General features: G+C 36.2%; 1 protein-coding gene across 3 annotated transcripts in view; it reads left to right on the top strand.

The window, feature by feature from the left end:
* Positions 1-21,962, top strand: part of AFG1L (AFG1 like ATPase) — a 189,629-nt gene that overhangs the window by 57,921 nt on the left and 109,746 nt on the right. For 2 of the 3 annotated variants that reach the window (XM_061131463.1, XM_061131462.1), the window contains exons 4-6: positions 849-950; positions 1,872-2,002; positions 16,525-16,624. In XM_061131463.1, coding sequence (XP_060987446.1) covers positions 849-950; positions 1,872-2,002; positions 16,525-16,624 — 333 coding nt within the window. The remainder of the gene's footprint in view (positions 1-848; positions 951-1,871; positions 2,003-16,524; positions 16,625-21,962) is intronic. The other variant, XM_061131464.1, reaches the window with a different exon arrangement.

Below are 21,962 nucleotides of genomic sequence, written 5' to 3'. Positions count from 1 at the left end.
GATCATAGTGATTAAAAGTTTCAGAGTGCTTACAGTTGGATAATTTGATTATAAAGGTTAACTGTATCTGAATTTCTTCAAGTAGGCCTCTTTCAAAGCCTATATTCTCAGCTTTTTAAAAATTATAATTTTCAGTTATCCAGCTCTAATCTACATCTGTTATTTATTTGCAGTTTTTATGTTAGATGCTAGTCTATATTTTCTTATTTTTCACTGGTGAATTTTCCATAGTGTCTAAGACAGTTCCACGGGCTTCCCTGGTGGCTCAGATGGTAAAGAATCTGCCTATGATGCAGGAAACCCAGGTTTGATCCTTGGGTCTGGAAGATTCCCTGGAGAAGGGAATGGCTACCCACTCCAATATTCTTGCCTGGAGAATTCCATGGACAGAGGAGCCTAGTGGGCTACAGTCCATATGAAAAGAGTCAGACATGACTGAGTGACTGACACTTTTTTTTCATGCTAAGTAAGGGCTGTTACTTATTTTATTTATTATTATTTTAAATAATAAAATAATTATTTTATTTATACTGGTGCCTTTCAGAAGAGAAACTAACTAATAAATAATCTGTAAATATTGCCAGTTTATGAACATAGTTATCTGGAAGAAATAGTCCCCAGAGTGCTAACTAAATGTTGTATTTCCTAAAAACAGGATTTTAACAGAAAAGAATATCTACATTTTATTTTTAGGTAGGTTAACATAAGAAATAGACACTCCTTTAAAAAAAAAAAGTAACATAGTGTTAAGTTTTCCAGTAGCAGAGTGTTGATTCATTATCCCAAAGCTAATGAACAATCATTAGAGCGATCAGTACATAGTGTCTAATAGTATTTTTTTTTTTAAGGTACAGGGAAAACAATGGTGATGGACATGTTTTATGCTTATGTGGAAATGAAGAGGAAAAAACGTGTTCATTTTCATGGTTTCATGTTAGACGTTCACCAAAGTAAGTTGATGATCTGAAAGAAGTTTTTTTTATGTGGCCAAACACTGCAAAATAATTTTCCTCATTTTAAAGTTCTTAATCTAAAAAATTTGATTTTTGCTAAAAGTAAGATTTTATTTAGTTTCATTTGTTTTGTACTATATTGAAACAGTTAGTAATGTGTCCAGAGTTGGTCCTAGAGACAAATTCATTCCTTCCAAATCAGAGAACAGAGGTTACTCTGTGAAGGCCAGACTTTTCCTCTGTCTACTAAGGATCAATAAGAAATGTTAAAGCCACAGCTGTCTCACCAAGGTATTCTTGATTAGGCCCTTTCTTCTGTGTCACCTTAGCATGTAGGCATTCAGTTTGTTCTTGTATGCATGCTTTATTGCTTTGTCAGTGTTCTTACATTATTTCATCTTTGCCTTATTTGTTTACCAGCCATACTGTAACCTCCTCAGGGCAAGAATATTGTACTATTCTTTGAATACTTTCAGCATTTAGTAACATAGTGAATAAAGTGGGACTTGCTGGAAGTAAGGAAACATCCTGTTTAGACGTGCCAGACATAGAGGGCAGGATGACCTCCGGTGCCTGCATCCCTGACGTTCTCAGGGCTAAGATCCATCTGTTGATCCATCAGCTACCATCTAATCATCTGTTCTGTCACTGTGTCATCTCCAAAGTGGCTGAACAGTGGAGATGGAATGACCACAGAGTATCCTTACAACCATGGGAATGTAGTAATATGTGAACAACTTATTTTGAGGTAGAGAAACTGCAGTCAGCCTTAATAATCATATTTGCTTATATGTGAAATTTAAACTTCATTTGTATATACACACTGTTTCATTTAGAGTTTTAAAAAGTGTGTACTTAGTTGTCTAAAATATACTTTTAGTACAATATTTGATTTGTGTTTAATTTCATCCATTTAAGGGATACACCGCCTTAAACAGAGTTTGCCAAAGAGGAAACCAGGATTCATGGCTAAATCATATGATCCAATAGCTCCTATAGCTGAAGAAATTAGTGAAGAAGCATGTCTCTTATGTTTTGATGAATTTCAGGTAAGGTAGAGCTGTTTCATAGATGTAGAATGGTATACTGAGTGAAGTGTGAGTATTTCAATTCTGTTCCTCATTTTATCAGTTTTTATAAATTGATTTAATACTTTATCTCTTACGACTTTAATTTTATTATCTAGTCCTTGCGTCAGCACAGCATGACTTGCACAGGGCAAATTGACCCATCTGCTTTTGTATGGCCAGTGAGAAAAGAAAGATTTTTGTATTTTTTAAAAAAAGGAAAAGAGGGCTTTGCTGGTGGCTCATTGGTAAAGAATCCACCAGCCAGTGCAGGAGAGGCAAATTCTGTCCCTGGCCTGGGGGGATCCCACATGCTGTGAGCCTACGCTGTGAGCCTGGAAACTTCAGCTCTCAGCTACTGAAGCCCGTGCACCTGGGGCCTGTGCCCCTCCACGAGAGAAGCTGCCGCAATGAGAAGTTCGCACGCTGTGACGGAGTATAACCCCTGCTCACCACAAATGGAGAAAGACCTGCACAGCAACAGAGACCCAGAACAGCCAAAAATAAATAAATAAATAAATGAAGTTGTTAAAAAAAAAGCAAACGAAAATGCATCAGACAGCCTGTACTGCTGGCAAAGCCTGAAATGTTTACTATTCTTCCTTTTGTAGGAAGCTTGCCTACCCTATATTCTAATCAATGGATTCACATTTCCCCTACATCATGATGTACAGGAAATAATATCATGATTACAAAATAATGTCTTTAAAGATATTTGAAGTATTTTTTTAAGTGTTATATAAAAAATAAGGAATTCACACATCTCATTTAAGCCTCATCACTTATCTGTGATGAAGGAAGGGAATTGCTCAAGTTGAAATTTTAAAGTTTGTTCTGGTTTTAGGATTTGAAATTGTGCATTTAAGTTGGTAATACGTTATTTCCTGGTCTTTATTTCTTATGAGAGCAATTATCGCATCAAGGCAAACAACGTCTTATGCTTACTCTGTGTCCTCTGTATCCTTCTGTATCCCAGTGTTACAATAGTAGCGATAGTAAAAATAACAGCAACAATAATGATAATGATACAAGATACTCTAGGTTAAGAATTATTTTCTCTTTATTTGACTGTTCTTTTTGGTAGTTCTGAAATGTTTTTTCTAAGATGCTTGCCATAAGTGCAGTTGATTATTGGAATGAAAATAGAAAAATCCATGAGTACTGAATATAAGCTTAAAAACAGGGCATCACACCCAAAACTTTTGAAAAAATATTTCTGGGCCCGAGTGCAGAAACTCCTGTGTCTGATTACCTAGAATAAAGGCCCAGAGAACTTTCAAGAGTAGGAGACTAACATTAGTTATATGCCTACCCGTGGCTCAACTGGTAAAGAAGATTCTGCCTGCATTGTGGGAGACCTGAGTTCAATCTGTAAGTTGGGAAAATCCCCTGGAAAAGGGAATGGCTACCCACTCCATTATTCTGGTCTGGTGAATTCCATGAACTATATAGTCCATGGGTGTCTCAAAGAGTCAGACACGACTGAGCGACTTTCACTTTTCACTTTACCTCAAGGCAGGCCCTGTGTGACTCATACATCTCATCTGAGCCTCACAATGTATTTGTAATGAAGTGAGGAAATTGCCCTGGTTGAATTTTAAAGTTTCTTCTAGTTTTAAGATTCTTTGAAATTATGCATTTAAATTGGTAGTGCATTATTTCCTGTTCGTCTGTGCGAGTTAGTGGGTAGATCTTTGGCCAGGATGCCTTTATCCCAAATGCAAGTAGGTCTCCTCTAGCAACTCAATACACACAGCTCAAAAACGCTCAATTTATGATAGAGGAGAAAGGAGAATTTTTTTTTACCAGGAATGGTGTTACACGGAACCATCTGGGGAGGAGGAATTTTTTTTTTTTTTTTTTTTCCAGTGGGTTTTGTCATACATTGATATGAATCAGCCATGGATTTACATGTATTCCCAATCCCGATCCCCCCTCCCACCTCCCTCTCCACCCGATTCCTCTGGGTCTTCCCAGTGCACCAGGCCGGAGCACTTGCCTCATGCATCCCACCTGGGCTGGTGATCTGTTTCACCATAGATAGTATACATGCTGTTCTTTTGAAATATCCCACCCTCGCATTCTCCCACAGAGTTCAAAAGTCTGTTCTGTATTTCTGTGTCTCTTTTTCTGTTTTGCATATAGGGTTATCGTTATCACCTTTCTAAATTCCATATATATGTGTTAGTATGCTGTAATGTTATCTTTCTGGCTTACTTCACTCTGTATAATGGGCTCCAGCTTCATCCATCTCATTAGGACTGGTTCAAATGAATTCTTTTTAATGGCTGAGTAATATTCCATGGTGTATATGTACCACAGCTTCCTTATCCATTCATCTGCTGATGGGCATCTAGGTTGCTTCCATGTCCTGGCTATTATAAACAGTGCTGCGATGAACATTGGGGTGCACGTGTCTCTTTCAGATCTGGTTTCCTCAGTGTGTATGCCCAGAAGTGGGATTGCTGGGTCATATGGCAGTTCTATTTCCAGTTTTTTAAGAAATCTCCACACTGTTTTCCATAGCGGCTGTACTAGTTTGCATTCCCACCAACAGTGTAAGAGGGTTCCCTTTTCTCCACACCCTCTCCAGCATTTATTGCTTGTAGACTTTTGGATAGCAGCCATCCTGACTGGCGTGTAATGGTACCTCATTGTGGTTTTGATTTGCATTTCTCTAATAATGAGTGATGTTGAGCATCTTTTCATGTGTTTGTTAGCCATCTGTATGTCTTCTTTGGAGAAATGTCTGTTTAGTTCTTTGGCCCATTTTTTGATTGGGTCATTTATTTTTCTGGAATTGAGCTGCAGGAGTTGCTTGTATATTTTTGAGATTAATCCTTTGTCTGTTTCTTCATTTGCTATTATTTTCTCCCAATCTGAGGGCTGTCTTTTCACCTTACTTATAGTTTCCTTTGTAGTGCAAAAGCTTTTAAGTTTCATTAGGTCCCATTTGTTTAGTTTTGCTTTTATTTCCAATATTCTGGGAGGTGGGTCATAGAGGATCTTGCTGTGATTTATGTCGGAGAGTGTTTTGCCTATGTTCTCCTCTAGGAGTTTTATAGTTTCTGGTCTTACATTTAGATCTTTAATCCATTTTGAGTTTATTTTTGTGTATGGTGTTAGAAAGTGTTCTAGTTTCATTCTTTTACAAGTGGTTGACCAGTTTTCCCAGCACCACTTGTTAAAGAGGTTGTCTTTTTTCCATTGTATATCCTTGCCTCCTTTGTCAAAGATAAGGTGTCCATAGGTTCGTGGATTTATCTCTGGGCTTTCTATTCTGTTCCATTGATCTATATTTCTGTCTTTGTGCCAGTACCATACTGTCTTGATGACTGTGGCTTTGTAGTAGAGTCTGAAGTCAGGCAGGTTGATTCCTCCAGTTCCATTCTTCTTTCTCAAGATTACTTTGGCTATTCGAGGTTTTTTGTATTTCCATACAAATTGTGAAATTATTAGGTCTAGTTCTGTGAAAAATACCGTTGGTAGCTTGATAGGGATTGCATTGAATCTATAGACTGCTTTGGGTAGAATAGCCATTTTGACAATATTGATTCTTCCAATCCATGAACACGGTATGTTTCTCCATCTGTTTGTGTCCTCTTTGATTTCTTTCATCAGTGTTTTATAGTTTTCTATGTATAGGTCTTTTGTTTCTTTAGGTAGATATACTCCTAAGTATTTTATTCTTTTTGTTGCAATGGTGAATGGTATTGTTTCCTTAATTTCTCTTTCTGTTTTTTCATTGTTAGTGTATAGGAATGCAAGGGATTTCTGTGTGTTAATTTTATATCCTGCAACTTTACTATATTCATTGATTAGCTCTAGTAATTTTCTGGTAGAGTCTTTAGGGTTTTCTATATAGAGGATCATGTCATCTGCAAACAGTGAGAGTTTTACTTCTTCTTTTCTTATCTGGATTCCTTTTACTTCTTTTTCTGCTCTGATTGCTGTCGCCAGAACTTCCAACACTATGTTGAATAGTAGTGGTGAGAGTGGGCACCCTTGTCTTGTTCCTGATTTCAGGGGAAATGCTTTCAATTTTTCACCATTGAGGGTGATGCTTGCTGTGGGTTTGTCATATATAGCTTTTATTATGTTGAGGTATGTTCCTTCTATTCCTGCTTTTTGGAGAGTTTTAATCATAAATGAGTGTTGAATTTTGTCAAAGGCTTTCTCTGCATCTATTGAGATAATCATATGGTTTTTATCTTTCAATTTGTTAATGTGGTGTATTACATTGATTGATTTGCGGATATTAAAGAATCCTTGCATTCCTGGGATAAAGCCCACTTGGTCATGGTGTATGATTTTTTTAATATGTTGTTGGATTCTGTTTGCTAGAATTTTGTTAAGGATTTTTGCATCTATGTTCATCAGTGATATTGGCCTGTAGTTTTCTTTTTTTGTGGCATCTTTATCTGGTTTTGGAATTAGGGTGATGGTGGCCTCATAGAATGAGTTTGGAAGCTTACCTTCTGCAATTTTCTGGAAGAGTTTGAGTAAGATAGGTGTTAGCTCTTCTCTAAATTTTTGGTAGAATTCAGCTGTGAAGCCATCTGGTCCTGGGCTTTTGTTTGCTGGAAGATTTTTGATTACAGTTTCGATTTCCTTGCTTGTGATGGGTCTGTTAAGATCTTCTATTTGTTCCTGGTTCAGTTTTGGAAAGTTATACTTTTCTAAGAATTTGTCCATTTCATCCAAGTTGTCCATTTTATTGGCATAGAGCTGCTGGTAGTAGTCTCTTATGATCCTTTGTATTTCAGTGTTGTCTGTTGTGATCTCTCCATTTTCATTTCTAATTTTGTTAATTTGGTTTTTCTCTCTTTGTTTCTTAATGAGTCTTGCTAATGGTTTGTCAATTTTGTTTATTTTTTCAAAAAAACCAGCTTTTAGCTTTGTTGATTTTTGCTATGGTCTCTTTAGTTTCTTTTGCATTTATTTCTGCCCTGATTTTTAAGATTTCTTTCCTTCTGCTAACTCTGGGGTTCTTCATTTCTTCCTTCTCTAATTGCTTTAGGTGTAGAGTTAGGTTATTTATTTGGTTTTTTTCTTGTTTCTTGATGTAAGCCTGTAATGCTATGAACCTTCCCCTTAGCACTGCTTTTACAGTGTCCCATAGGTTTTGGGTTGTTGTGTTTTCATTTTCATTCATTTCTATACATATTTTGATTTCTTTTTTGATTTCTTCTATGATTTGTTGGTTATTCAGAAGCGTGTTATTTAGCCTCCATATGTTTGAAGTTTTAACAATTTTTTTCCTGTAATGGAGATCTAATCTTACTGCACTGTGGTCAGAAAAGATGACTGGAATGATTTCAATTTTTTTGAATTTTCCAAGACCAGATTTATGGCCCAGGATGTGATCTATTCTGGAGAAGGTTCTGTGTGCACTTGAGAAAAAGGTGAAGTTGATTGTTTTGGGGTGAAATGTCCTATAGATATCAATTAGGTCTAGCTGGTCCATTGTGTCATTTAAGGTTTGTGTTTCCTTGTTAATTTTCTGTTTAGTTGATCTATCCATAGTTGTGAGTGGGGTATTAAAGTCTCCCACTATTATTGTGTTACTATTAATTTCCTCTTTCATACTCGTTAGTGTTTGCCGCACATATTGCGGTGCTCCTATGTTGGGTGCATATATATTTATAATTGTTATATCTTCTTCTTTGATTGATCCTTTGATCATTATGTAGTGTCCTTCTTTGTCTCTTTTCACATCCTTTATTTGAAAGTCTATTTTATCTGATATGAGTATTGCGACTCCTGCTTTCTTTTGGTCTCCGTTTGCATGAAATATTTTTTTCCAGCCCTTCACTTTTAGTCTGTATGTGTCGCTTGTTTTGAGGTGGGTCTCTTGTAGACAGCATATATAGGGGTCTTGTTTTTGTATCCATTCAGCCAATCTTTGTCTTTTGGTTGGGGCATTCAACCCATTTACATTTAGGGTAATTATTGATAGGTGTGGTCCCGTTGCCATTTACTTTGTTGTTTTGGGTTCACGTTTATACAACCTTTCTGCATTTCCTGTCTAGAGAAGATCCTTTAGCATTTGTTGAAGAGCTGGTTTGGTGGTGCTGAATTCTCTCAGCTTTTGCTTATCTGTAAAGCTTTTGAATTCTCCTTCATATCTGAATGAGATCCTTGCTGGATACAGTAATCTAGGTTGTAGGTTATTCTCTTTCATTACTTTCAGTACGTCCTGCCATTCCCTTCTGGCCTGGAGGGTTTCTATTGATAGATCAGCTGTTATCCTTATGGGAATCCCTTTGTGTGTTATTTGTTGTTTTTCCCTTGCTGCTTTTAATATTTGTTCTTTGTGTTTGATCTTTGTTAATTTGATTAATATGTGTCTTGGGGTGTTTCGCCTTGGGTTCATCCTGTTTGGGACTCTCTGGGTTTCTTGGACTTGGGTGGCTATTTCCTTCCCCACTTTAGGGAAGTTTTCAGCTATTATCTCCTCGAGTATTTTCTCATGGCCTTTCTTTTTGTCTTCTTCTTCTGGAACTCCTATGATTCGAATGTTGGGGCGTTTCACAGTGTCCCAGAGGTCCCTGAGGTTGTCCTCATTTCTTTTGATCCTTTTCTCTTTTTTCCTCTCTGCTTCATTTATTTCCACCATTTTATCTTCTACCTCACTTATCTTATCTTCTGCCTCCGTTATTCTACTCTTGGTTCCCTCCAAAGTGTTTTTGATCTCATTCATTGCATTATTCATTTGTAATTGACTCTTTTTTATTTCTTCTAGGTCTTTATTAAACAGTTCTTGAATCTTTTCAATCTTTGTTTCCAGGCTATTTATCTGTAACTCCATTTTGTTTTCAAGATTTTGGATCATTTTTATTATCATTATTCTAAATTCTTTTTCAGGTAGATTCCCTATCTCCTCCTCTTTTGTTTGACTTGGTGGGCATTTTTCATGTTCCTTTACCTGTTGGGTATTTCTTTGCCTTTTCATCTTGTTTAGATTGCTGTATCTGGAGTGGGCTTTCTGTATTCTGGAGGTCTGTGGTTCCTTTTTGTTGTGGAGGATTAACCCAGTGGGTGGGGTTAGACGATTGGCTTGTCAAGATTTCCTGGTTAGGGAAGCTTGCGTCAGTGTTCTGGTGCGTGGAACTTGATTTCTTCTCTTTGGAGAGCAATGGAGTGCCCAGTAATGAGTTTTGAGATGGGTCTATGTGTTAGGTGTGACCTTGGGTAGCCTGTATGTTGATGTTCAGGGCTATGTTCCTGCATTGCTGGAGAATTTGCGTGGTATGTGTTGCTCTAAAACTTATTGGCTCTTGGCTGGTGGTTGGTTTCAGTGTAGGTATGAAGGCGAATTTTTACCTCTTTCTCCCTTCAATCATATTCAGACAGCCTGGCACTCACATTCACCGGTTGTATTGTAGAACTACAAAGGTCTCAGAAGAAAGGCTTATGGAAAGAGATGTTCCTCAGCTGCTCTGAAGAGGTACATTCAGTACAGGCGTGTACTGCAGGAAGAGAAGGGCCTTATTTAGTTCTAAAAATAGCGCTGAGTTAAGTTATGTGGCCTTCAACAAGTCAGTGATGAGTCACTGAAGGCCATCTCTCTTGGTTTCTCATTATGAATTTTAACCAAAATATCTCTAAACAAAATTGAATCGACAGAGTTAAATTTTTTTTTCCCTTAGAAACAGAAGTCTTATTGAAACAGGGAAACCAGTGATGTGAACAGAGCACTACTTCTGTATGTTACTTGTGTTGTGTCAGCGTTTTAAAACAAAATAAACTTTTAGGTACACGACTCTCAGTACTTTCTTTTACCACAGTTATCAGGTATTCAACACGTTAAATTTTTGATTAAAGGTATTGAAATTAAAAATTTTAAAGTATATTATTATGCAAACTTTGTTAAGTAATTCATGGCTTACAAAGTGTCCTTACTTCACTTAATTCTATTAAATAGTTATTCTGCACTATGGAAATAACTAATAGAATTGGCAGGACCATTGACAGGACTGTTTAAGAAAGTTAGGAGAAGATAAAAATATGGTTGTGCAAAGGAGATCCTGAGAAGATTTATGCCAAACAGGGCCAAATTACCCACTACAGGTACAGTGCTGAGGGTCCATGATACTTTCAGGGGCCCATGATGATAACTTCTTTTATAATTTGGAGAAGAAATGAATATATCAATAATGAATCCAGCCTGTATCTGTACTATATTTGTTTAACACAGTTATAAAATACAGTTTATATGTATATAGATGTATATTTATATATATATGTCTAAATAAATTTATACTTTAATTGAGGAAAGGTCTTCTGAAGGTTCAAGAGCCCATGAAAATCATATTGCCATCCTGATAGTGAGGTCCTAACAGAAACCTGTCTGATTACTGGGTATTCTCTATTGAGTTCAAATTTTAGAAGATTGATACATGGTTGTGAAGAAGGAAACAAAAGCAGCTATCAGGATGAATCAAGTATTATAAATGAAATGTAAGGCAACAGAAAAGATTTTTCAAATTATATATTAAGGGAGATCAAGAGGGAGACAGACCCCTTGCTTATAAAAGGTTGCTTGCTAACAAAGAGAAAGTGAATGTGATGGAGCTGTCTGTCATCTCCTGCCTTATCCAGAGTTGGTTCATTCATTCATTCACTCATTCACCCCAGTTGTCTTAAAGAGGCTTATTCCTTTCTATAGGACCCTATCTGTCCCACAGTCATATGGATCATGTCAGGACATCCGATCCATGAGTAGCTAGTCTACAAGCTTGTCAACACCCTTGGACTTGCGTGGTGTGGCCTAGTGATTAAGCCAGTCATATACTTTTTCTTGTGTATTTGAACTAAAAGGTACAGAGGGAAGTTCCCACTTAGTAATGAGCCAGGAACAAAGAGATTTAGGAAGTAGCTGAATCACATTAGCGGGAGGAGTACCAGGGTCCTCCCTAGACAGCTGCTGAGCTCTCCAGAGCGACCTGTAATTTCAGGCCAATTTCCAGCACCAGTTCCCAGGAGTTGCTTTCAGTGCTATTTCATCCTGGGATCTCAAGTATAAACAACCCATTTTCTTTAGTTGAATCTCCTGTTTCTTGCAAAGAGTTTTGATGAGAAAGGAACTACTCATGTCTTGCTTTTATCTTCTGTGTTGAAAAAAATTTTCCTGTGATCTAGAACAGATAGAGTAAATAGAGTAAAGTAATGTGAGGAAATGTCATCTTCTTAATATCTGTTATCTCTAATGGGAGGAGGTTTACCTTGATGAACCAAAGCCCAAGAAAAGCAAAGAGAAGAGGTATATATTAGGATGCTTTTGGCTGCAGGTAACAGAAAACCCAACTTAAAAGGGCTTGAACTCTAAGGCAGGATATATTATAAGATGGGATTATAAGGCGGCAGAAAGGAATGGCAACCCACTCTGGAATTCTTGCCTGGGAAAGTCCATGGACAGAGGAGTCTGGCAGGCTACAGTCCATGGGGGTCACAAAAAGTCAGACACGACTGAGTGACTAAGACTTTTACTTTTCAAGATGGTGTCATCCCTCTTGCTCAACCCGCACCCCCCACCCCCGCTTCCTCTCTAACCTTATCACCCTTACTTCTAGACTCACTGAATGCTCCCTACTTTTTCCAATCCTATTTTCTTCATAGATTAGGGAACCATAGTTAATGGCGGTTTTTATACCAAATGCTTGTTTCTCACCAGAGTTTTGAAAAAAATATGCACAAAGGCAACAGGACAAGACTGAAAAACAACTTGATTGCTTTTATTTGCTCCCGTATTTCAGGGTAGCATGCTAGTATGGTAGCATTTACCCTCTTCCCTTGAGCAACGTTGGCCTGAATGTCCTAGAATGAAAAATGTTAATAGTCTTGCTCTTTTGTTTTCCCTGCAGTACCAAACCTGAACCTTGGAGCTTACCACTGCATGCAGGAAAAGACTAGTATTTGCATATACTTTTTGGAGAAAAGCCAGAAAAAGCGAGCATATAAGGGCAAGAATGAGGGCAGAGTTGATCACTGAGCAGAGCCTAGATTTCCTGGTTTCAGTATCTTGTGGACTATCTTCCACTGGTCTTAGAAAAGCTCCTTCTAGCACATCAGAACTGGGCTAACTGCCAGTTCAGGTCTCTACTTGTCCTCCTTTTCTAAAAATTCAGAGGGTGAAATGATAACTCAGAGTATTGCTGCACCAGCACTCTGACCCCAGCGTCTGTACAATTTGGAACAAACAAGGCAAGCCTTTGCACTTTCTGCTTGGAATGGCCTCCCCTACATGTCCATCAGCATACTCTCTTACTTCTTCAGATCTTTGCTTAGTTACTTAACAAGGCCAATGCTCTGTTTAAAAATACAATTGACTCCCACACTTCTAAAGCCCCTATCCTTTCTTTTTGTAACAGATATTACCTCTGACATATATCTACTTATTTATTGTTTACTACTTATTATACATATTGCTCTACAGAAATGGAAACTCGAAGGTTGTTTTGCTGGTTGATGTATCTCAAATGTCTAGAACAGTGCTTCAATATAAATGAGTGAACAAATAATAATGAGTGAGCAAATGAATGAATAAATCTTAGTATCAATTAGTATCTACTGAAGTTATTGAAGTAGTCCCCCAACTAAGCCCACTTCCTTCATATAACAACCTGCATTTTTTCCTGTCAGTGTTCTGAATTATCTTAGCATTTTTGTCTAATAGGTGAAAAATGGGATCTCATTGTTTTAATTATATTCTTTTAAGTAATAATATGGTTTGTCTTTTCTGTATCTATTTGCTTACTGTTAAATCCATCTTTTGTGAACTAACTGTTGGATTCAGTGACCATTTATTTATTAGGGTGCTTTTATTCTATTAGTATATGCTGTAATAATTTAGCTATTGTTTACTGAGTGTTTTCTATGTGCCTGTGTTCCTCACTACTGTACTATGCTATGTATCATTCCATCTACAGCTAAAATTCTATACAGTTATATATAAATCATATGGTCTTATCCTAGCATACATAACATATAGAGGTAATAGTCATAATGAACATTTCTTGAGGATTTACTATATGTATCATAATGATTTTGCAAGGTGGTAGTTGTTACTGCCTTTATTGGATTGATGAGAGAATTAAGGGTCAGAGAAGTTAAGTTACTTTTCCAAGGTTACAGAGCTGGTAACTCAGTTTGAATCCATCATCAGTGCTCTTATTCACTAGTAATAAAGGCTATGTTGTATGTTTCTTTGCTATATGTCTTCTATTATATGTTTAAATATATAGACCTAGAACTAGGTGGGCTTTTAGAAAATCTTTTAATGATAGAGTGTAGAAATTATCCTTAAGCCCAGTAAGCCTAGTACATACATTGCTGATTTGCTAGTGCAGAGTTTTTAGGCACTTTAATCTCTATGACAGTGTGTCTGCAATCACCACTTCACTTTTAAAATTGAATCCTATTACTGGTCTTGATTTTTAACTAGTTATTATTGACCATTAGATGGTGTTAATTAATATAATATTTATTTTATAGGAGGATGAATAGGAACAATTGCTGCTTAAAAACAATAATATATTCTTTTCTCTTAAATTTAGGGCTTTTTTAAGATTATGTTTTGGTAGCATTTGGATTACATTTGCAGAAGGTCAGTTTTACCAAGCGTAGTATTTCAGTTTTACCTGTATTATCAAATACACTGTTCTTGTTTGAGAGATTTGTCTAGATAGAATATTTTTATGTGTTTTAATTACTAATTACTGAAATAAAAGAATAGGTTTTCCTTAAAGTTTTCTTTAGGGTCTTCATTATATTCTCTTTGAATATTAATATTTCTTGTTAAGCCATTTATGATTCTGAAGATATCAGAATACTGAAGGAGACTGAATTTTTAAAAAATGTTTTCTTATGTTTCTTTTAGGGACACAGGATAGATATTTTACTAATATGGTTCCCCCCCAAAAAAAGAATTCTGATGAGCAGAATATCATGCAAAATTCTCCTCTATAAGCTATCAATATCATTTAAAAAATAGTTTTGACCATTTTTATAAAACAGGAAAGCTATTAAAAACTGCTAATAAAAAATAGGTGCTTATTTTTGTGCTAATGCTAATTACTAATAATGCATGCTTATGTTTGTCACTCATTACATAGCCCTGTACCAATCAGTAGATGACTGAGACTCAAGTACTTACACATGTAAATTAACCATTAGATTTTTTTTTTCCTTTTTTTTACTTAAGTGAGTCATGATGGAAAGCAACTCTAGGTCATAAAAAAATCTTTTCTCTTTAATGCTAATGAAATGTCTCCACTCTGTATTAGCAGACTACCCTTAGTGGTAATCTGTAGCCTTCTCTTTTGTTCCTGGTGGTAATGAAATGCTGGGTGATGAAAAAGCTCGCTCTTCAAGAATGTGTGGCCAATTGTCTTCTGTTCACTTATACTGTAAAATTACTGTTCCCCAGCAAAGCTGAACAAGTGCAAGGACAAGATCAAAAGAGTATGCATTGGCACCCGGCTACACCAAGTGACTCCTACTTTATTAATTAGCCATAGCTTCTCCAAGTTAATTTACTCTGCTAGAGCAAAAACATTCTGTGATACAAAAACAACAAATTATAATTCAACCACCAGTCCTTATTGCTTGCTTTTTCAACTTTCAGTTTAAACCTTTGCACAGTGTTATAAGCTAAATGTCCCTTCACTTATCTGAACCTTAGGGCACAAAAGCTATTTTAATTTTTTCAAGAAAATCAGTGAGATAGTCAAATAATCATTTTTATTCTCTAAAATTGGGTGATTTTAATTAATAACCATTCTTTTTAAAAGTCAGTGTATTGGGAATCCAATTTAAAAGTGCAGTTGCTTCTAAAATTTGCAAGCTTGTTCTGTCCTCTCATCAGAAATGCCACTGGTGTTTAAGCATTTGAAAAGGGCCTTCTCTGTGAGTGTTTTGGCGGAAGCAAAATTTGACAGTGATCCTAAGCTCCAAATTAAATAATATCAGTACCACTTTCCTTTTCATTTTAATCACCACTTTGTAAGTTCCCTGTCTTTTTAATTTTTTTTAGTTAATGGTTTAAAGTTAAAGCCTGAGACAGCAAAAAAAAAAAAAAAAGATCTGCACATTCCCATATCCTGGTTTGACTTGGTTTTGTTCAGGTGGGAAGGAAATAATTAAACTTTTGAGTGAGATATCAGCTGAAAGAGAGAAGTGATTTAGACTTCTGTCACCCAGGTTGTTGTTAGTTGTATTATAACCATTTAGTTGGTCACATTTACTATTTTGGTCTAATTTGAAAGAATGTCACTAATTTCTGTGTACTTCAGCCTGGTTTAAAAATAACAGTGTGATATATATATTGTGTGATATATTTTTGTGAATATAAAATAAGTTTTATTGAGATTACCTAAAATGTGCTGTTAAAGGAAGATCAAAACATTTTTACATTGAGAGTATCCAAAACTGTGTTGTTATATTCGTAGGGTAAGGTGCAATAATTGATATCAACCTTCACTATGTATTTATTTGTGAAGTCAACTGCCTTCCCTCCCTAATTTCTGTATTTCTTTGTGATTTTAAAAAGCTTTTTAAAAAAATTATCATTAAGATTGCTTGTTAATTGTGGATTAAAAAATAATCTTAGAAAGTATCAGTGGTCCTATTATCTCTGTAACTTAGATGAAATAATTTTATCTGCATTGTTTATTTCTGTTTTAGTCAGAAGCTATTTTTTTTTTTTCAGCACCATGTAACCATTCTATAAGGCTGGTTTTTTTGTTTTTGGTTTTTTTTTTGTAGAAGGAATATTTGTGTTTGCGAAGGTTAGCAGAGGCTGGCTGTGCTGGAAATGACTGCAGTGCCTTTTGATTATTCATGGACAGTAATAGAAGGCACTTAAAAAGAACAATGAAATTGCTTATTTTTGTGATGGGCCATCTGTTGAATTGTTTTGTGCAACAATTGCACAATAGTATCTATGTCATATCATTCTATTTTCAACAGCAGCTGATTTTGTCTCACAGGCTACTTGTCCTTATTTCTAAAGTCCCATGAAAATTTAAAGTCACCTTTTCAGGGACCTTTGCCAAAAAGGTGTTAGAAATCTCAAACAGCCTGTGTTTTTTGTTTTTGTTTTTTCTCTCTTTTTTCCTCTCTCCTCTTTATTTGGGGAGAGAGGCTGTAATGGGAGTAGGAAGGAAGTAGGAGGGGGGAGTTGGTTATGTTAGTTTTAATTAGTTAGATTTCCTAAATGTTTAGGACAATTATCTGTGCTTTCCACCTGTAGTTCTATGAAAGAAGTTAACATAGAATCATTTAATAATTTGAGTAGAAATGATAGGCTTGCAAAAAAGAAGAGTCAAGTTTAACCGACTATAGTCTTTCATGCTTTTAATTATCTACTCTTTGATTCATGATAATTAGAATTTTTCTCTTGGAATTCACTTCCATATTAAAAAAAAAAAAAGATGAGCCATTAGCAAATTTGTTAGAGCAGAAGTGAAATTAAAATAAAACAAATGTGTTGCCGTCCATAGGTCACTGACATTGCTGATGCCATGATTCTGAAACAGCTTTTTGAAAATCTGTTCAGAAACGGGGTCGTCGTTGTGGCAACATCCAACAGGCCACCGGAAGGTAAAAACAAACATTGTGCTAGTCTTATCCAATTAGATGGAAATGAACAAGCTTTTAAAAATTCATAATTTTGTGCTCATTTTATTATGTTAATAAATCTGATGACTTTGTTTTATCCTAAGTTTTATAAGTAACTTAATTTGAAAAATCAGTCAGTATTTGTATTTGAAAGTATTTTAGCAAGCTAAATCCAGGTGATCTCCTGTGTTTGATGCACTTGCAGTTTTTCTCTGAGTATTAGATATGCATATTAAAAATACTGGCCTTTCTAACTGCTTTTTATGGGTCGTAAAAGAAACTCAGTGAAATGAAAGGAAAAATTCCTAATTGAATCTTGGGAAAAGACTTAAAGCTTGCCTGCATAAGTGGTTTCTGATACTTCATTTATCATTTCTGAAAAAGCACTTGTGGCTTATTAGGACATTGTTTAAGAATTAAAATATAAGAATATATAGATAAAAATAGCAAGTTAAAATATTGTATCTTTCAGCCCATCATGTGGTCAATTCAAGTTTGAATACTACCAAAAAATAGTATTTTATGTATTCTTAATTTTAACATCTGACTGGAATGCTATTATACAGATTTCTGCATGGTTAAGTCCTTACCTCTTTCAGGTCTTTGCTCAAAGGTTATTTTGCCAATGACACCTAGACTCATTTCCCATTTGAATCTACAAACCATCCCATTTCCCCTAGCACCGCTTCTTCTTACCTGCTCTGTTTTTTTTTCATGTAGCATTTATGATCTACCGTGTATTTTATTTATTTCTTTTACTGTCTTTATAGTTTATTATCTGTGCTTTTACAGGATGCAAAAGCTTCAGGAGGGCAACACCTTTTACCTCTTCTTTTCACATATATATGTATTTTAAGCGCCTGAAACAGTGCCTTGCACATAATTGGATTTCAGTAAATAGTCTTAGACCGAATATTGAATAAATGTGTGTTTTTAAATGTTCTCTCTGCAGTATTGAGAATAGATTGTGGGAATGAGATTTTCAAGGTTGGAAGTAGGGAGACTATTTAGGAAATGACTGTAATAATCCTGAGGGTAGATGATGAAGCAGTGAAGGTGGTGAGAATACTCAGGTTTTGTAGGCAGTCAAAAGGATTTACTGATGGAATGAATATGGGTTATTAAAAAAAAGATCAAGAATGGCTCAAAGATTATGACCTGAGCAATTGGAAGGATAACTTGGCTGTTTACTGTGATGGGAAAGACTATAGGAAAAGCTAATTTGGGAAGGGAGGTGGTTCTGAGGTTTCTATGGTTATGAGACAGATGCATATAAATTTGGATTTCACGGAAAGGTTTGGACTGGAGATAGAAATTTGGGAGTCATCTGTCCTAAAGGAAGCTGATAAGAGCAGCCAGTGAGTAGGAGAGCCAAGAGTATGCTGAGCAAGGAAAAGGAAAGTGGTACAAAAAAGATGGAGGATCAGCTTTGTTAAATGCTGCTAGGAGGTGAAAAATGAGGTTGAGAGTTGATCACTGGAGTTGATGACATGGAGCTCATCACTGAGCCTGAAAAGAGCAATGTAATAGTGTGAGTTTTTTGTTTTTTTTTTTTTAAATTGTCATGTCACATTAATGACTCATAGCAAATTTGTAATCTACTTATATGCCCAGATATTACTATGTGAGCAGCTGTCAAACTAGGTCTCTCTTTCTCTATTTTTGTAGTTGATCTCTTTTTTCCTATTTCAGCTTATTAATTTGTCTATGTTGTTCCATATTACTGATTTATGTTGATATTTTTTGAAGTATGATTCTAACATTATTTTTAGCTACCCCTACTAGCTAAGACATTTATAAGCTTAGTAATTGTGCTTCTCTATCTTCACCTGTTCATTAATTAAAATGTGTAAATAGGGTTAGGCCAAGTTTAGATTCCTCTCATATACCACTAGATGTCTTATTTTAGGGAAACATTAATTAGTTCATCAATACCTTAAGATCTAGTTATTCAAACAATTATAGTTATATGTAATCTGTTACACTATAGAGAATTATGAATGATTTTTCAGATGCATTTATTAAAATCCTTATAATGTCCTATATCTCATTCTTGTGATTTACTAGTGTAACAGCCCTTTGAGACTAGGCAATGAGTTTTTTCATATTAGATCATCAATGGGGACAGCAGGCTTGACTACTCCTGCGACTTGTTGACTTAACAGTATCTTCAATATTACCTTTAGGCATTCAGGATAAGCTATGTTCATAAAGAAGTTGCTTGAACAAGCTTGGAATGACTCTCCAAGTAAAGACTGCTGAGAAGAAAATTGCAGGCGGCTGCTCAAACTACTGCAGTGTATAAACTGAGGAAGGACAACCGCAGGAAAGGTTAGGAACATTCTGGAGCTCATAGCTTTGTAGGAATAAACAAAGTCACAGGCCCACCACGGAGCCGTCCCTATGGAGGAAACTGAAGGTCCAAGATGCAGGATTCCAAAAATTGGGCATTAGCCACAAATCTAAAGAAAGCCTTTTCTAAATATGAACCTAGATGGGATGCTTAGCATACACCAGGCTTTTTAACCATGGCAGACAATCAGTCATCATAAGTAACTTACTATTTTAATATAAAGAAGATGGAATGTATGTTATATGTATATATATGCCATCTCCTGATGGTGTGTGTGTGTGTGTTTCTTCGTGACTGAAGAAATAAGACTTAGGAAGATTAAGTTTGAATCTCAGGAAAAGGTAAATGTGTAGGACAAAGAATGGGTCAATGGTTGCCAGGGGCCTGGAGTGATGAGGTGTTTGACTACAAAAGGCCAGCACCAGAGAATTGAGGGGGAGTTTGAAACTGTTTTGTATCCTGATTGTACTGGTGGTTGCATGTGTTAAACCTCATAGAAGCGGACAACAAAAAAGTTAGTTTTCCTATTTATAGATTAAAAAGAAATCCCATGGATGGTGGGTGACAGAACAGAGGCTAGAATGAAGGTTTTGTGACTCTTTTGACACATTGTCCTCTATCTTTCCTTCTTGTTGGTCATCGCTGATCTTTGTCTATCCCATCCCAGATACAGTATGTTCTTTTTTCCAGCCATCAGAATGCATTCAACTTTTTCTTTAGGTTACTGCTTTTAATCTACAGCCTCTGGATACTTACTATTTTCAAAATAGCTTCTGCTTATTCTCAGAGTGTTATGCAAGGTGGGAGAAGAACCTTCTTGGCAGAGGGTTGAAGCAAAGTGCAATGATTGGAGAGAGAATGACCTGTTTGGGGAACTGAAAGATAGCCAATGTGGCTAGAATGCACTGATGAAGGGGAAGTAGTATTCAGTGAGGTACAGGATGAATCTGGAGAAGTGAGAGCTAGAACTTTATAAAGCAGTAATAAGGATTTTGGATTTTATTATAAGAGAAATGGGAAGCCACTATAGTGTTTTAAGTAGGGACTGGTAAGATTGGATTTGGAATACCACTCTGGTTATAGGATGGAGAATGGGTTACAGAATGGGGTACAGTAATTTGGTGGATTCAGGGAGACACTCTAGTAGGTTATTGCTATATATACTGGACAAGAAATGATAATAACTTGGTACAAGGCAGTAATCTCATCTTGGTGGCTGTTTTGCAAACCAGGAGCTATTTGGCAATGTTGGAGACATCTTTGGTTGTCACCACCAGGCAGTAAGGAGGAGTTGGTGCCGCTACTGGCATCTCATAGTAGAAGTCAGAAATTCTGCCCAAACATCCTGTGGTTACAGGGATACCCCCCTCCCCAAGACTGAGAACTATCAAGCCTAAAATATCGATAGATATGAGGTTGAGAAAACTTGATATAGGATACAGAGAGGATAGATTTGTAAAATAGTTAAGAAGTAAAATGGGTATCACCTGGTTATAGGTTGGATATTGAGGAAAAGGAAAGGACAATTTCTAAATTTCTGGCTTGTACAACTGGGTAGGTGGTAGTGCCTTTATTCAATAAAGACAGAATAATCTGGAGGCTAGAAGTCCAGAAGATATTGCCTAGTGGAGAAGAACAGTGGAACACTGTATTCCTCACCACCTCCCCCCCGCCCCCACCCCGTTATCTTTAGCTGCCATGCTTAACTTTCTTCCACATCATTCATCTTATCCCTTCCATTTCTCATTCAGTTCAGTTCGATTCAGTCGCTCAGTTGTGTCTGCTCTTTGCGACCCCATGAATCGCAGCACACCAGGCCTCCCTGTCCATCACCACCTCCCAGAGTTTACTCAGACTCATGTCCATCGAGTCAGTGATGCCATCCAGCCATCTCATCCTCTGTTGTCCCCTTCTCCTCCTGCCCCCAATCCCTCCCAGCATCAGGGTCTTTTCCATTTCTCATTAGAATGTATCGGTTTCCTGGACAAGAATAAGGGTTGTTGTTGGTAGAAAATTACAGTTATACCTTTATTGTCAATTTGTAGATAAATAAGTTATTAATTTTAATAGAAAGTGATTAGAAACCTTTAATTTTAATAGAAAATAATTGTTAGCCAAGTAAAAGCAAGGCCAGAATTTAGGAACTTGGAAGAGAAAATAGCTCTGGAGGTAGTAGTCTGGAAAAGTCCAGTGCAAGTAAAGACAGGGAAGCAATACTTGAGGTGTGCAGGGAATAAGGGACCAAAGAGTGACTGCCTCTGTGTCACTGTTTTTTCTAGTCCTCACTTCTGAGTCCTACCTTGCTCAGGTCCACGGGCTCATTGTCTACACCACGTAGCTGTTAAAATCTCAAACCAGTGTCAGCTCAGGATTACTACTTTGGCTTTTAGCTTCCTGATTGTTTACTGGTCTGCAGGGATTTTTACACTTTCTTATAAGCTCAAAATATGTTTAATGTATTTTAAGCATTTGTAACACAGCATTTGGAGTGCTGTTTTACATTTTCTAGGATAATCTGGTTAAGCTTCTTGAACTTGAAGCAGAGAGGATCCACAAGAATAGGAAATTGCTGGGAAGTTTTTAGATAAAATATATCTAGATTAGTTTATATTTGATTCTTATTTTTATAAACTCTCAAGTAAATGATTTATTTAGCATTTTTGTCATTTAGGTAAATACAAATGTACATGTAGAAATGCTCATGTACAAATAGACATATTTTTACATTTTGAAGATGATACTGTCAGATCATTAGAAGAGCCAGAAACAAAATCCATAATTAAAATATCATATATATGCTACTCACTTTTTAGGTTCTAACAAAATTTTGTTAATTTCATGATATTCTAGTAGGAAAAAGCAATACTATAGATTAAGTGCATGGAGACTCTAAGAACAAATTAATAATAGATTGGTAGATTAAGTTAATTAAATTGAAATTAATAATTAAGAACTTGTTCAGTCAAA

Source organism: Dama dama, chromosome 28 (genome assembly GCF_033118175.1).
Source record: "Dama dama isolate Ldn47 chromosome 28, ASM3311817v1, whole genome shotgun sequence".
In the NCBI taxonomy this organism is placed as follows: domain Eukaryota; kingdom Metazoa; phylum Chordata; class Mammalia; order Artiodactyla; family Cervidae; genus Dama; species Dama dama.
The sequence above is the reverse complement of the archived record's forward strand: the minus strand, read 5'-3'. Positions and strand labels throughout refer to the sequence as shown.